The 13,351-nt window shown below is 48.3% G+C and overlaps 1 protein-coding gene across 1 annotated transcript; it reads right to left on the reverse strand.

Moving 5' to 3' along the window:
• Positions 1-1,486: 1,486 nt before the first annotated feature.
• LOC119114182 (kynurenine formamidase-like) lies at positions 1,487-13,126 on the reverse strand. Its single transcript, XM_037238386.1, has 5 exons — positions 13,073-13,126; positions 5,890-6,074; positions 3,639-3,760; positions 1,877-2,107; positions 1,487-1,491 (listed from the first exon to the last, which is right to left on the reverse strand). The coding sequence occupies exons 1-5, from the start codon at positions 13,124-13,126 to the stop codon at positions 1,487-1,489; spliced, it is 597 nt and encodes a 198-aa protein (XP_037094281.1).
• Positions 13,127-13,351: the final 225 nt, after the last annotated feature.

Raw genomic sequence — 13,351 nt, forward strand, 5'->3', positions numbered from 1 at the left:
CTTATGACTTTTTTTGTCTGCTTAATTTTTTCATTTGACGCTTATTCTTTCGGGGTGTTGCCATTTCACCCTTTTGTCCTTTCCACTTGTTTGCCATTTTACAGCTGACCTTCATTCCGTTTAGCTTCTTGCCATTTGACCTCATTGTCCTGGAACCGCATTTGTGGGGGACGGGATCAAGCATCCTCCTCCACCTCGACGCTCCGGCATCTACCATGGCCGTTGTGTGGAGGAGGCCCACTCAAAAACGGTGAGTCGTCTTGATAAGAAATGAACAACACAACTGATGAGAGATGAACAACGCAACTGCTCACCCGGCCAACAACCGGTGAGGACGCTTGAGCCAAAACTTAAGTCCGTATATTTCGAAGAAGAAGTGAACTTACTGTGATGCATCTGTAGTTCAACGTCTTGCTAATTTGGTCTAGATGATATGACTGACAGGTGTAAGCCCGTACAGACATTACTCTGGCCCTGATCCGAAGCTGTAAATATCAAAGGCGTAGCCCCAGCATACTGCGGCATGGTAGCGGCTGCAGACCGCGGGCAGTGTCTCCGTGCTCACGTGGCGCCGGTGGCCGGCACCCGGCTCATGTCTCCCACGTGCTCCAGGCCGAAGATGTTGCGCCCTAACAGCGCCGTGTGGGCGGGGAACATCTTGGCGGTGCCCGGATCCAGTGAGGCCGTGTCGATGCCGACGCCGACGATGGCGCCGTCGGCGGCGATCATCTCAGCCGCCGCCGCGCCGATACCTGTCCGGCGCGAGCAGTGACGTCACGCGTGCACTGCCAATCACGTCATGTGCGCACTGGCGCTTATGGTAGGCGTGGATTGTCACTGACATCATACATGCACTGGCATTGATGCCATGCGCTAATTGACATTGACGTCACGTTCGCACAGTCAATGCCATCATTTCATGCCGCCCTCTTCACGTGTACTGCTACTAATTTCACATGCCCACTGACAGTGACGTCATGGGCGCAATACCGCTGACGTCATGTTGGTATGCGCCGGCGGCATGTCTACAGACACCGACTGCACGCTCGCAGAGTCCATGGCATGTAGCTTCCCATGTCTGCAGACACAGCGGCTTGCCATGTCTGCAGACATGGCTGCCCCACATAGTCGCTAGATGGCCCCTCAGGGCCACGTCTGCACCCGGGGGATGGTGATGCAACATCTGTGGACGCATTATTATAACGCATATATATAAGCATATAACGTCCAGATTATTGACCTATACTAGCATGCTGGTATCATGTCCCTAGACAAGGATATGCAGGTGTCATGGCTTTGGGTGCGGCTGAAATAGTGCCTTGTGCCCAGATATGGGCAAAATATCATGACATCTGCACGTGCGGGCGTACTGACGTTATTAATTCGGACACGAGTGTAATGTCCCGAGTATTTAGACACGTGTTTGCTGACCTTTTATCTGCAGACGAGGGCATACATCATGCATGCAATCAAAACTGGAACGACGTCATGCTAACGGACAACGGCGTGCTGACGTCATATCCGAGACACCGACATGCTTACCCCCTGAGCTCACGTCTGCGGGTACCCACTGACGTCACATCCGACACACGGGCATGCTCACAGCCTGAGCTTGGGCCTGCGGGTACCAACTGACGTCATATCCGAGACACGGACATGTTCACAGCTTGAACTTACACCTGCGGATACCCACTGACGTTACACCCGGGAACACGATCAAAGAGGCGACTTAAGGGTAACCACGGTTTCGCTTTTCCCCCATTCTTACGTGCCGTACGTATCAGGATTAGGACTACACGAGAGCTTCCAGCTGCGGTCACGGCTTCTTAAGGCGGCTAGCCCTCTCCCCCCCCCCTCGTCCTGCCTCCACACTGACCGGGGAAGTGAAGGTCATGACCATTCACTGCTTTCTGCGTCTTGAACTTCTCGGGCGTCACACCCCAGTAGCGCGTGCTGTTGCCCCAGTGGTGAGCGTAGCCGGTATACACCAGCAGGATGGTGGGGTAGCGCCAGTTGCCGTGCGCCTCCTTCCAGGCGATCAGGTCGGCCGGGGTCAAGGTCGTGTCAGGGTCAGCACCACTCCGGGCGGAGATGTTGACCAGAGCCGCTGGAATAAAGGGCATCAGAGTGAGACAGAGCACTATGAAGGCGCTGGCGCCTTATGCTAATGACATGTGAACTCTGTTCTTTCCCCGGAACCTAAACGAGGTCCCAGTCTTGTCTGAGCCAACGGAGTGGTAGCACCGTTCACACAGACAACAACAGTCCCAACAGGCCTAAAATAATCACAACACGAACAGTCCCAATGCATGGGCAACACAAACATGCTTTTGGCTTTACCTGCTGAAGTAAATAAATTGAAGCACATCAGCATCAGGTGATCGAGGTGGTTAGCGTTTTCAACACACTGTGCGTTTTCGGCGATCTTTATCATGGCAACACTGACATCACCCAACTCCAGATTATCAGTTATAGTACGCGCAAGGTTCAACTGTGAACTATCGTTAATGTCAAAGCATCGCCAAGGAAGGACAAGGCACTACAGGCCTACTCACAGCGCGTCTGCTAGACGAGATGACTGGACCTTACGCGGGGCATGCTAGAAGCGGCAGTCAAGCGGGGACTGCAGTGACGATTTGGAGAGTGGCAGCCCAGAGCCATCGAATTGGCCAGATCCGTTACCAGTCAATACAGACCTGTATGCTAAATGACTTGACGTTGCATTATTATGCGTCCAGAACATGACGAAAGATGGGATTCTAAAGGGGAAAATTCCAACTCCAGAATTCCAGAAAACAACTTTATTACTTTGTTCTTGACCCATGCAAGATGATACCACCGCCTTACGTGCTACGGTTATTCGAGTACAACTTAAGTGCGGGTGTTTTTGAAAGCGCCCTTTTACTCCAGATATTGCGTGACCATTGCACTGTAAAGAGCGAAGGCTTGGAGAAGAAATGCACCAGACGAGCCAGAGGAAAGTGTTGTAACTTGCTACCCGTAAGGGTTTGAAAGTAACCGGAATGTCTTGTTTGAGCCGGCACTTAAATACAATGTTCTGGTGAGCACAGTGCATTTATTGGGATGGCACAGGTGCTCCCAACAAGCACGCCGATATGTATGGTAAAAAGAGAGGTGAGAATGACAAGCTGAACGCAACTTTGTATCACATATTCCCCAGAACAGTGCTGGACTTGGACAAGCTAGTGCAAAGCTCAGCACAAGAGGGGTTCACAATCCCATGTTCGTCACTGCGGGTCACATTCTTTGTTTTGTGGGAGTCAGTCAGCAGGTGATTTCCTAGGGGCTCCTGCCAGCGTCCTCGGTCGCTGAACGTGGGGCGAGAGCTCGACATGGCCGACTACAGTTAGTTCTCGCGTGCGAATGTATTGTACGAGATGTTGCAAATATGTTTAAAGAATTAATGAATTGTGTAGGACAGACTATGACTTAATGAAGCTTCCAGCTATCATTTCTGAGCGCAGTTGCACCATGCTGAAAAGCTAGTTACAACGAGCAGCATGGTTTAAGCCAGCTTCTACGCAACCGGGGGAGTCAAAGCATTCCACGCCGTTAAAAAAAAAACTCTGGGCCTTCGTAAAGTGTCCGGAGTTAGCACATGACGCTCACATGCTTACCGTGTGCCACAAAACGTTCGACAGGGATCTGGTCCATGGTCCAGGCGCCCCTGGAGAAATGCATGGGCGCGTCCATATGGGTGCCGCCATGCTCCGCGGTCTCGAAGTTGTGCAACTCCAGCCTGCCGGGGGCGGCAGGGGACCGCACGTGAACGATCCGGTTTGGTTCAGGGGGTGCGCGGCGGGACGTGGTTACGGCGGCTGTGTGGCAGTGTCAGCCGACCGCGGACACTGCTCAGGACGGGTGCCGACCTCACGTCTGCGGCGGGACGGTCCAATGCTTTCCGGGCTGGGCAGTAACACCGCCTCTCACACTTCACGCACGTGGAGCAGGCGCCACGCTTCACACGCGTGCAGGAGGCGCAACACTTGCTGCACGTGGAGAAGGTGCCACACTTCACACACTTGGAAGAGGCGCCACACTTTGCACACGTGGAGGAGGTGCCACACTTCACACACGTGGAGGAGGCGCCACACCTTACACACGCGGAGGAGGCACTGCCGGACGCTCAGGACTTGTGTTGAAGAACTGTCCTTGGCTGTCCGGCGACTGCTGAGGAGCAGGTGAGTCGAGCTATCAACTTACGCTTCGAAGATACGGCCCGTTGAGTTTTTTCATACCGAATGAGGACGTCGCAACGGAGGCCGGCACTCATTTTGTGCATTTATTTAATTCATTTTATGTAAACGCATTTTGTTGCTGCATTCTGTGTCGGCTTAACTTGGTTTGGAGAATAATTGCGCCGTGTCCACAAGGCAGGGCCAGTTGATGAGGTCGGCCTTAATGGCTGTTGGAGTGTTGCAGATGTTGTGGCGTTACATCCCACCGCATATGCCGCGCCCTACACTCGGGCACGAATGCGAGTTCTTGATGGTTTCGATAACTTTGCATGTCCATGGCAAATGATGAGAGGCTAAAATATCTACATACTAAATATCGAAATTGGCACGGCACATCGCAGCTTGCTAAATAGGCGACAAAAAAGCGAGACACGGAGTATCGACAAGCGGAATATTTACACGCAAATTTCCACATGTGCGAAATTCCCACATTTCGACGACAATTTCACTTATCGCCTATTGGACCGTTTGTCCGCCGCGCCATGTCAGCATCGGCAGCAGGTAAATGACAGCGACTGGGTTGTTCGACGGTAGGAAATGATCCAAGGGTAGAAATTTGTTGGACGAACATACCTCACTAGCAGATTTGCACTGGGCTGTGGAAGGCCACAACGTTCACATGTGTCATCCACCACCTTGTACCTGAGAAGGCGAACGCAGCCGCCAGACAGGGAATAAGCGGGCGTATCCTGATCTCGAGGCAACTATTTCTCAACGGCGTCCGTAGATAGCATGTTCAGGGTCGAAAGTATTGGCGTTTCGAACCTCACAAAATCATGGCAAGCTCTATTCATCCCATGTTCTACTGCTGCTTCGAGCAAACGCACAAAATTGTTTTTCCAACTGAGCAGTGATCGATACAGCACCACCTCCACCTCCACCTCCAGCCCAAAAAAGAACTGACAAGGAGCAGAGGACAGATTTCCAGACATTCCCTAGATTCGATTTGCCTTCAGAATGAGATACAGAGTTGTTTGAAACTCGGATAAATAAAGGTTTGCCCCACTCTCTTGCATTTTACGTGATTGAGATTGAAATAAGATTTGATTCTGGTAAGCTTATCATAAGCAGTGACCAAATCTATTACGGTTAGCATTGAGCCAATTTCAGGTTATCAGCACCGACGAAGTTTCATACGGAATAATATGTTCAATGGCTGATGGCACTGGGCGGAAGTAACACGCACAGCATCTCTTACAATCAATGGAAACTGACATGAATTGCCGGCACCACGCATATCAGTTTGCGCGTAGCCACAGCGCTGTGCAGGTAATCCCATTTCTAAGCGTCTAAGAAAAACAAAGGTCTGCTAGAACCTTAACGATATGAATAAAAAACAGGGAAAAGACCCAAAAAATAAATGTTTAAGAGCCATGTCAGAAAGCGGAACAACCGAGCCTTTCATAGAAAGCTACAGTTCATAAAATAGATTAATTTCATACCTAACTTTCTAACGTCTAGGCCAGCTTCTAACAACTAGCCAACTTTGGAATCGTGATTCCAGGCGCCAATCGTTTTGAGTAAGAATCGATTTAAATCATGCGCAGTTCAATCACAGACATCTGGCAATCATCATGGAGACAGCCCCCACACCATAACGGCTGCGCTAACTTGAGCACGAACCACTCACCAGTAGCCGTCCAACTGGCCCTTGAACACTTCGCTCAGGTTGAACTTGAGTAAGCCCGGCCAGTACTGTGTGGCCTTGTCGTATGTGTGGCTGAGGTCGATCCACGGGCCGGCCGAGGCCGGACAGAGCAAGACCAGCAGAAGAGAGAAGCCGAGCAGAAGCCCGGCTTGACAGGCGGAGCTCATCTGTTGGCGGAGCAACCAGATCACTCACCACCATTCAGGGGCGTCCCTTTATGATGCCTTCGGGGTCCCTAGCCTCCCCAGTGGTGACACAGCTCCTCCCGTGGAGCTGTGCGACCTCCTGTAACGCAGCGCCTCCTTGGAGCTGTGTTACCACTGTTGCCAGTGTCACCAGCGTACTTCCCTCGTGAAAACTTGGACAAGGAAATGTACAAAATATCCTTGAACTGCTGTTGCACTAGGTACCTGAAGACGTCGCTGTTGTAGTTTCATGATTATTGTGTACCACATAGTAGGCTGTAGGTACTTGATGACTTCTGTCATGCCGATTCCTTATATGTTAGGTCAGTCTGAAAATGCTCATAGGTTTTCATGAACTAATATGCACATTGGGAGATAGGAGATAGGATTGATATAGGATTGGGAGAAAGGATTGACTCCTATACGCGGCGAGTTCAATCAAAGATGTCCAGTTTTGGGGCATAAAGCTTGTATTAGATTGAAAAATATTTACCAAGGACATCACAACCTGAGAAAAAATACACGAACATCGCCAGTGCTCCAATTATTCCGAATCTCACCTCGTGATATCCAATTTGGCAGTTAACCGGTAGTGTGCTAAGCCTTCCAAGCATTGGTGGCTAAGCCGAAAGGTTTCCTTGTTTTTATCCAGCTACTCCAGCTGCAGTGAACCAGAGTTCTCCGCCCGATCCGCAGCTTCGAAGGGCTGGGATTCTCCGCCCGATCCGCAGCTTCAACAGGCCGGGATTATCCGCCCGATCCGCAGCTTCGAAGGGCCAGGATTATTCGCCCGATGCGCAGCTTTGAAGGGCCGTGATTATCCGCCCCCTCTTCAGCAGCTTTGGCACTATTCTTCGCCAGATAGCGCGGACAATGTGCGGCCACCCACCGGGACTCGAACTCGGATCTCTGGAATGCCGATCGAGAAAGCTCGGCGATAGCATGCTGGATCGGCATCCCAGAGATGTGGGTTCGGGTCCCGATAAGTGGATCCAAGGATTACGCACTATGAGGCGAAAAATGTCGTGAAACTGCAGAACGACCAGATAACTTCGGTCCACCAAAGTTGCAGTAGCTGAATAGAAATAGAAACAGCAATGTGACGAGCTAAAAAGTTTCGCCGAAAACTTTCGCTGACACGTACCCAGCGAAAGCATACAAAGATGATTCCCAGACAAAAAGCTGAATACAAAAGTCGAATTAAATGGTTGAATGGAAAAGGAGTTGACGGCGGTAAAAGTGGAAATAGGAAAACAGTCGAAGGACAAAAAGCCAAACGGGATGCAAGCCGATGAGCATAAAGGTCTGATCACAAGAAAATGTTCCACGTTTGAAAATGTTTAAGCAAGCATCAGATATGGTAAAAAGCTTGTGACTGTTGGTATAGTTTTAAGTGGAAACGACTGCTTTACACAGCACATTTCTCTATTTAGTAAATATGCTCCAAAATACGCAAATGTCTGCATAACGTTGTGGTGCAGCCAAACGAGCCGTGCGAAACTGCCACGTCGCGTATATTGAAACATTGGTCTAGTTAAGCATGACCGCCTGAAAATACATCGCAAGCGTGGTGCAATCAATTCAAAACCATTGCCTGACACACTAGGGGTGAATTACGGACCACACGTAGGCAAGAAGTCACCAGCAGGTGCGAGCGGTCAAATAAATCCATGGAATCATCACCGGTTTTTAAGCTGGAAAACAGCCCAGCGCAGGGATATATGTTCGCAAAGTGGATAGAGGGGCCAGCAGAGTCCAATGATTCAACCTACCCCACAAAAACTACCAATAAATGGGTTCCTCGTCGGATTTGGACCTCTCTCTTCTCGAAGTTGTGGGGCGGTCACCAAGGTGACGCTTCATCTCATTTGATCTGGAAAAAGATCTAGTGTATACGTATATATATACATATATATATATATGTATATGTATATATATATATATATATATACATGTGTGTGTATGCCTGACTAAAAATAACTGCCGGCTCAGTATTGACGAGCTTTTTGATGCATCGTTCTTGTTTCCGGGCCATCGACTGGGCATCATCGCTTAAAGATGGTTCGCACAAAATTACTCATATATTCATCGTTCCTTCCATTCTAACGTTTCGAGATCCCATCTCATCGTCGGAGAAGACCAAAGGGCACAATAAATATGTTTTGAGTTTTAAAAGATTGAAAATTGCGCACTCCTATTGGAAAACATATTTTGGTCCGGAGAAGATAAATGAAGCATAACTAATTGAAGTAAGACAGAATCCTATTTTCACTTTTATGCATGTAAGAAGCGCTCATAATGGGAACGCTACAAAGACACAGTGATTAGACTATTGCCACAAAAATAATCAAACGAACACTTCGCCAATAGCTCAAGTACAAGTTCGCTCAAGTTCGCTCGTTCAAGCTCAAGTTCAAGCTCAAGTTCGCCGATAGTTTGTCTCTATTTGTAGTCTCTATTTTCTACGGATTTTACGGATCTTACAGCGTTCTTTTCTGCAGACCACGGTGGCAGCGGTATAATATCGCGCTCAGTGAGCTACGAAAAATATATACATATATATGTATATATATATATATATATATATATATATATATATATCACCTGGGATATGTTTTGGATTGAAAATGAGGGCGAACAAGCGTATACAGCTCCACAAAATAGTGCTGGAATCTGATGGTGAAAATGGAAGAGTAAACATATCATGGCTCAGCTTACGCATACAGATGTCGTTTTTCGAGATCAACCTGCAGACGGACCCTTGCCAGACAGTTGCCACTTGACGCTCGCATAGCCGTTGGCAGCGGAACGTAGCACAGCCCCACCCTCATGCAACGAAACTGCTTCACCGCCTCCAGCCCTCCTCCGGGCCTGGATAACCCCCGGCTTCTTACACACAGCTTAGGCTATGGGCTAAGATTCCTACACATATTTTTTAAAGCATTGCAGAAGACTTCGGTTACAGGTAGACCCAGGGGCAAACCTCTTTGGTTCGGTGTGGCGACAGACTACCGATGACATTTGGCGATCATGCAATGACGGGACCTCTTCGAAATCGTGAGCACAGCCTTGTGTTAACAGGAGTAACCGATACTACTTACGGTAAATAAGAGCTACAAGATGAGCATGCTTATAGCGACATAGCAAAAACAGCACCGCGAAGGCGGCTTCAGGGATTAAGAAATGAGGAGCTTTCAGACGGTGTGAAGTGCATTACGAGCCGCCTACGTAGGCATATATGGAACACACCCTGGTGCTTAGATCAAATTGCTTTGTAATAAAAAAAGTTGATTGAAATAATTGATGTATCTTGTGACAAGACCTTGCTCAAGTATTGCGACAGTAATTTCAGTGCAACAGTGCTCTAACCTATGCCATGCCGCCACTGCAGTGCTATAGATGGGGAATGTTGGCAACGACAGCACACGTAAAGCTGAAAGAGGAAAAGAAACATTTCTCGTAGGGGTACCATATATATATATATATATATATATATATATATATATATATATATATATATATAGCAACACCCCTATTGCCTCTCTTAACACGCGCTCGGGTGGGGAGTCAAATTTACCCCCTCCCCGCAATGTTTTTTCCGGAATGGTATCTGAACGACGCGGTGTAGCCGCGCCAAATTTTGCAAACCTGCAGACAATTGAATGGCGGATCGTAGGCGAAAAACCTTAAACTTTGACTTAAATGAGATCACATACAGGTCAATACACCCTGTGAATTTGATGTCTCTAGCTCTCTTAGTTCCTGAGATTTCAGGGGGGTCAGATTGACCCCCTGCCCGAGTGAAGGGTACCCAGCCGGCCACCCGGGAGCATGTTTACATTGAATGTAACCGGTGCCGCCTTCAGTTTGAAGTAGTCCGCATCTGGGTCGCGGTAAGAAACGCTTCGTGACAGTAAGGGTGATAATAATCTCTTACGTTTGTAAAAGTTGCCCTTATTGGATGTAAAACATGGTAAGGGGACACGGGCTGGTGTTGGAATATTTGACCGGCCACAGCTGTTTTAACCCCGGATATGGCTAGGAGACAGACTGGTAAATGTCTTGAGACTTATTTCGTAGGAGTGGACGGCTCAGAAGTATTCGAAAACGATCATTAAAAAAACACGCATTGCGGTGCCCTTCAACGCGTAAATGCCCTGGGGCATTCCCATGGCGACCTCACCATGGGAATGCCAGGTCCAGTTCCGACTAGATTCCGACACCCCTGACCACACCCATATAGTCTGTGCAGTGTTGTTTTTGACGAGTCATCTAGGAGTCACCGCGTGCTATTTCGTCTCTGCTCTCTTCTCTGTTCCTTATCATTTTTGACCGTGACTGGCAAGAGCGCCATTTATGCCAAACTCCAAGCACTTAGTTTGAGGAGATCCAAGATGGTAATCTGACTAGAGGCATACACTTGGAAGAATTCGAAGTTTGACTATGTGCTATTCGCTCACCTCGCTCAGCATCGCTGCCTTCTGATCCTCGAGTTGACTCAAAGGCCGACTATGCTGCCACCGCGCACCAGTCACGAACCCGTAGTGGTGCATGCCGTTTACGTTTGGTATTTCGTGGACTTAGCAGCCCAGCAAGAAAGCTTCTCTTAATTGGTAGCTTTGCAGCGAATTTCTCCATCAGCAGCGTTTTTACATCCGCCGGAATAAATCCGCGCGCACGGCGCTGCGCACTCAGCTGATAATTCCGTCCCCGTCGCGTGTTGTCAGGTGGCGTCGACGATTGCCAGATGTTGCCAGGCGACCAGGCCTATGGCGGAAGGCCCATTGTGCCAAAAGTTTGCCGGAAACCAATTTTGCGATGTGAGCCGTCTGTGGTCTTGAAAAATGTTGATGGAGTCGTGAAATCGCCTGCAGAAAACCAAGAACAGCTATTCGTGTATAAATCCGTCGCAAAACTCACAGAAATGAGCGCAGCTTGCGTTCCATTTTTGTGCGTGGCGAACTTTGGAAGGCGTTCGGCATCCTACTTGATATTTTGAAGGGTTGTGGCTGGGCAAAAAGTTCTTATTAAGCTTCTTGAGCTTTGTACGTGGCGAATTCTGGAAAGCGTTCAGCATCCTACTTGATATTTTGAAGGATTGTGACTGGGCAAGAAGTTGTCATTAAGCTTCTTAAGCTTTGTACGTGTCGAACTCTGGAAAGCGTTCGGCATCCTACTCGATATTTTAAAGAGTTGTGGCTCGGCAAGAAGCTCTTATTAAGCTTCTTAAGCCTTGTACGTGGCGAATTCTGGAAAGCGTTCGGCATCCCACTTGATATTTTAAAGAGTTGTGGCTCGGCAAGAAGCTCTTATTAAGCTTCTTAAGCCTTGTACGTGGCGAATTCCTGGAAAGCGTTCGGCATCCCACTTGATATCTTTAAGGGTTGTGGCCCGGCAAAAAGTCCTTATTAAGCTTCGAACGTGACTGAATGCTGATTGCGCCATGCTTCGTTTCAACCGCCACAAGCACTTCTACCAACGGGGAAACCTTGCGCAAACTTGTGCGCGAAACACCTGCAGCTCAACTAATAACAATCTCATCCTATTAGTCCACCGGATGAACAATCATGTGTGCGAAGCACCTGCAGCTCAACTAATAACAATCTCATCCTATTAGTTACCGGATGTACAATCATGTGCGCGAAGCACCTGCAGCTCAACTAATAACGATCTCATGCTATTAGTTACCGGATGTACAATCATGTGCGCGAAGCACCTGCAGCTCAACTAATAACGATCTCATCCTATTAGTTACCGGATGTACAATCATGTGCGCGAAGCACCTGCAGCTCAACTAATAACAATCTCATCCCATCAGTTACCGGATGTTCAATCATGTGCGCGAAGCACCTGCACCTCAACTAATAACAATCTCATCCCATCAGTTACCGGATGTTCAATCATGTGCGCGAAGCACCTGCAGCTCAACTAATAACAATCTCATCCTATTAGTTACCGGATGTACAGTCATGTGCGCGAAGCACCTGCAGCTCAACTAATAACAATCTCATCCTATCAGTTACCGGACGTACAATCATGTGCGCGAAGCACCTGCAGCTCAACTAATAACAATCTCATCCTATCAGTTACCGGATGTACAATCATGTGCGCGAGGCACCTGCAGCTCAACTAATAACAATCTCATCCTATTAGTTACCGGATGTACAATCATGTGCGCGAAGCACCTGCAGCTCAACTAGTAACAATCTCATCCTATTAGTTACCGGATGGACAATCATGTGTGCGAAGCACCTGCAGCTCAATTAATAACAATCTCATCCTATCAGTTACCGGATGTACAATGATGTGCGCGAAGCACCTGCAGCTCAACTAATAACAATCTCATCCTATTAGTTACCGGACGTACAATGTCATGGTGGCGTGTTTTACCGCTCGTGTTCGCTACCAGCTAAGCTATGGCTCTTCCGTCAGGTTTGACACATAGTATTGAGCACTGCATTAACACGTAATGGATTAATATGTGCAAAATGAAACGATTACAATGTAAAACGGGGTGATAGTGAGTGTCTCGGAATTGAGGCAAACGGGTAAGCTGAGTTATGGACGACATCAAGCCTGAAGTAACTGAAATAAAGAAGAGGTATGCATATAGCATTTCTAGCACGAATCCGACGATGTTCATTTGTTGCTAAAGAAGCTGGATGTAGTCGCGCTCGGACTCGGTCCTGGAGTCCATAAATACATGAGTCCGTGAACAAAATACAGATGGCTGTAGACGCCATCGCGGAAGTAAATAAACTATAAATCGGGCTAAGAAATGTCGATGAGATCGGAAAGACCGGGGTGCATACGACAAATGCTGAAATGGAGAGGGTAAAATATCACACACGATAGCTCGATGCGTCCAAAAGCCGACTGCTTGGACCTGTAACATAAATCAACGGTTGTGTGACAGGGACAGAAGAGGCATTCTAACGTATTCACGAATTCGAACTGCGACCAATGAAGGTGTCTCTTACCTCCAACAGCGATGCCACCTCGCTGGCGGTTATGTCGGGCAAGGTCTGAGTCATGATAGCTGTGCAATACGTATGAGGGACAGGAGAGGCGATCTAAGTTGTTTCTGAATCCGGACTGCGCCCGGTGAAGTAGCCTCTGACTTCCAATAGCGATACCTTCACACTGACGGTTATCCCTGGTCAGGCCGAGGACCGCCACTGTTTGCTGCTTTTTGCTTTTTGTTTGATCCTTTCTCAAACACGAAAAAGTACGGCAACTTTCATCACGGAACTTTGTCA

This window comes from Pollicipes pollicipes, unplaced genomic scaffold, assembly GCF_011947565.3.
Source record: "Pollicipes pollicipes isolate AB1234 unplaced genomic scaffold, Ppol_2.1 Scaffold_7262;HRSCAF=8765_pilon_pilon_pilon, whole genome shotgun sequence".
NCBI lineage: Eukaryota > Metazoa > Arthropoda > Thecostraca > Pollicipedomorpha > Pollicipedidae > Pollicipes > Pollicipes pollicipes.

Excerpts from the sequence above, each read along its gene's own strand:
- LOC119114182 (XM_037238386.1), bottom strand. The coding sequence starts at position 13,126 with ATGACTCAGACCTTGCCCGACATAACCGCCAGCGAGGTGGCATCGCTG. Across the intron at positions 6,075-13,072 it reads AGGTGGCATCGCTGTTGGAG|ATGAGCTCCGCCTGTCAAGC; the intron begins GTAAGAGACACC and ends CTCCGCCAACAG. Across the intron at positions 2,108-3,638 it reads CGAACGTTTTGTGGCACACG|CGGCTCTGGTCAACATCTCC; the intron begins GTAAGCATGTGA and ends CCTTTATTCCAG.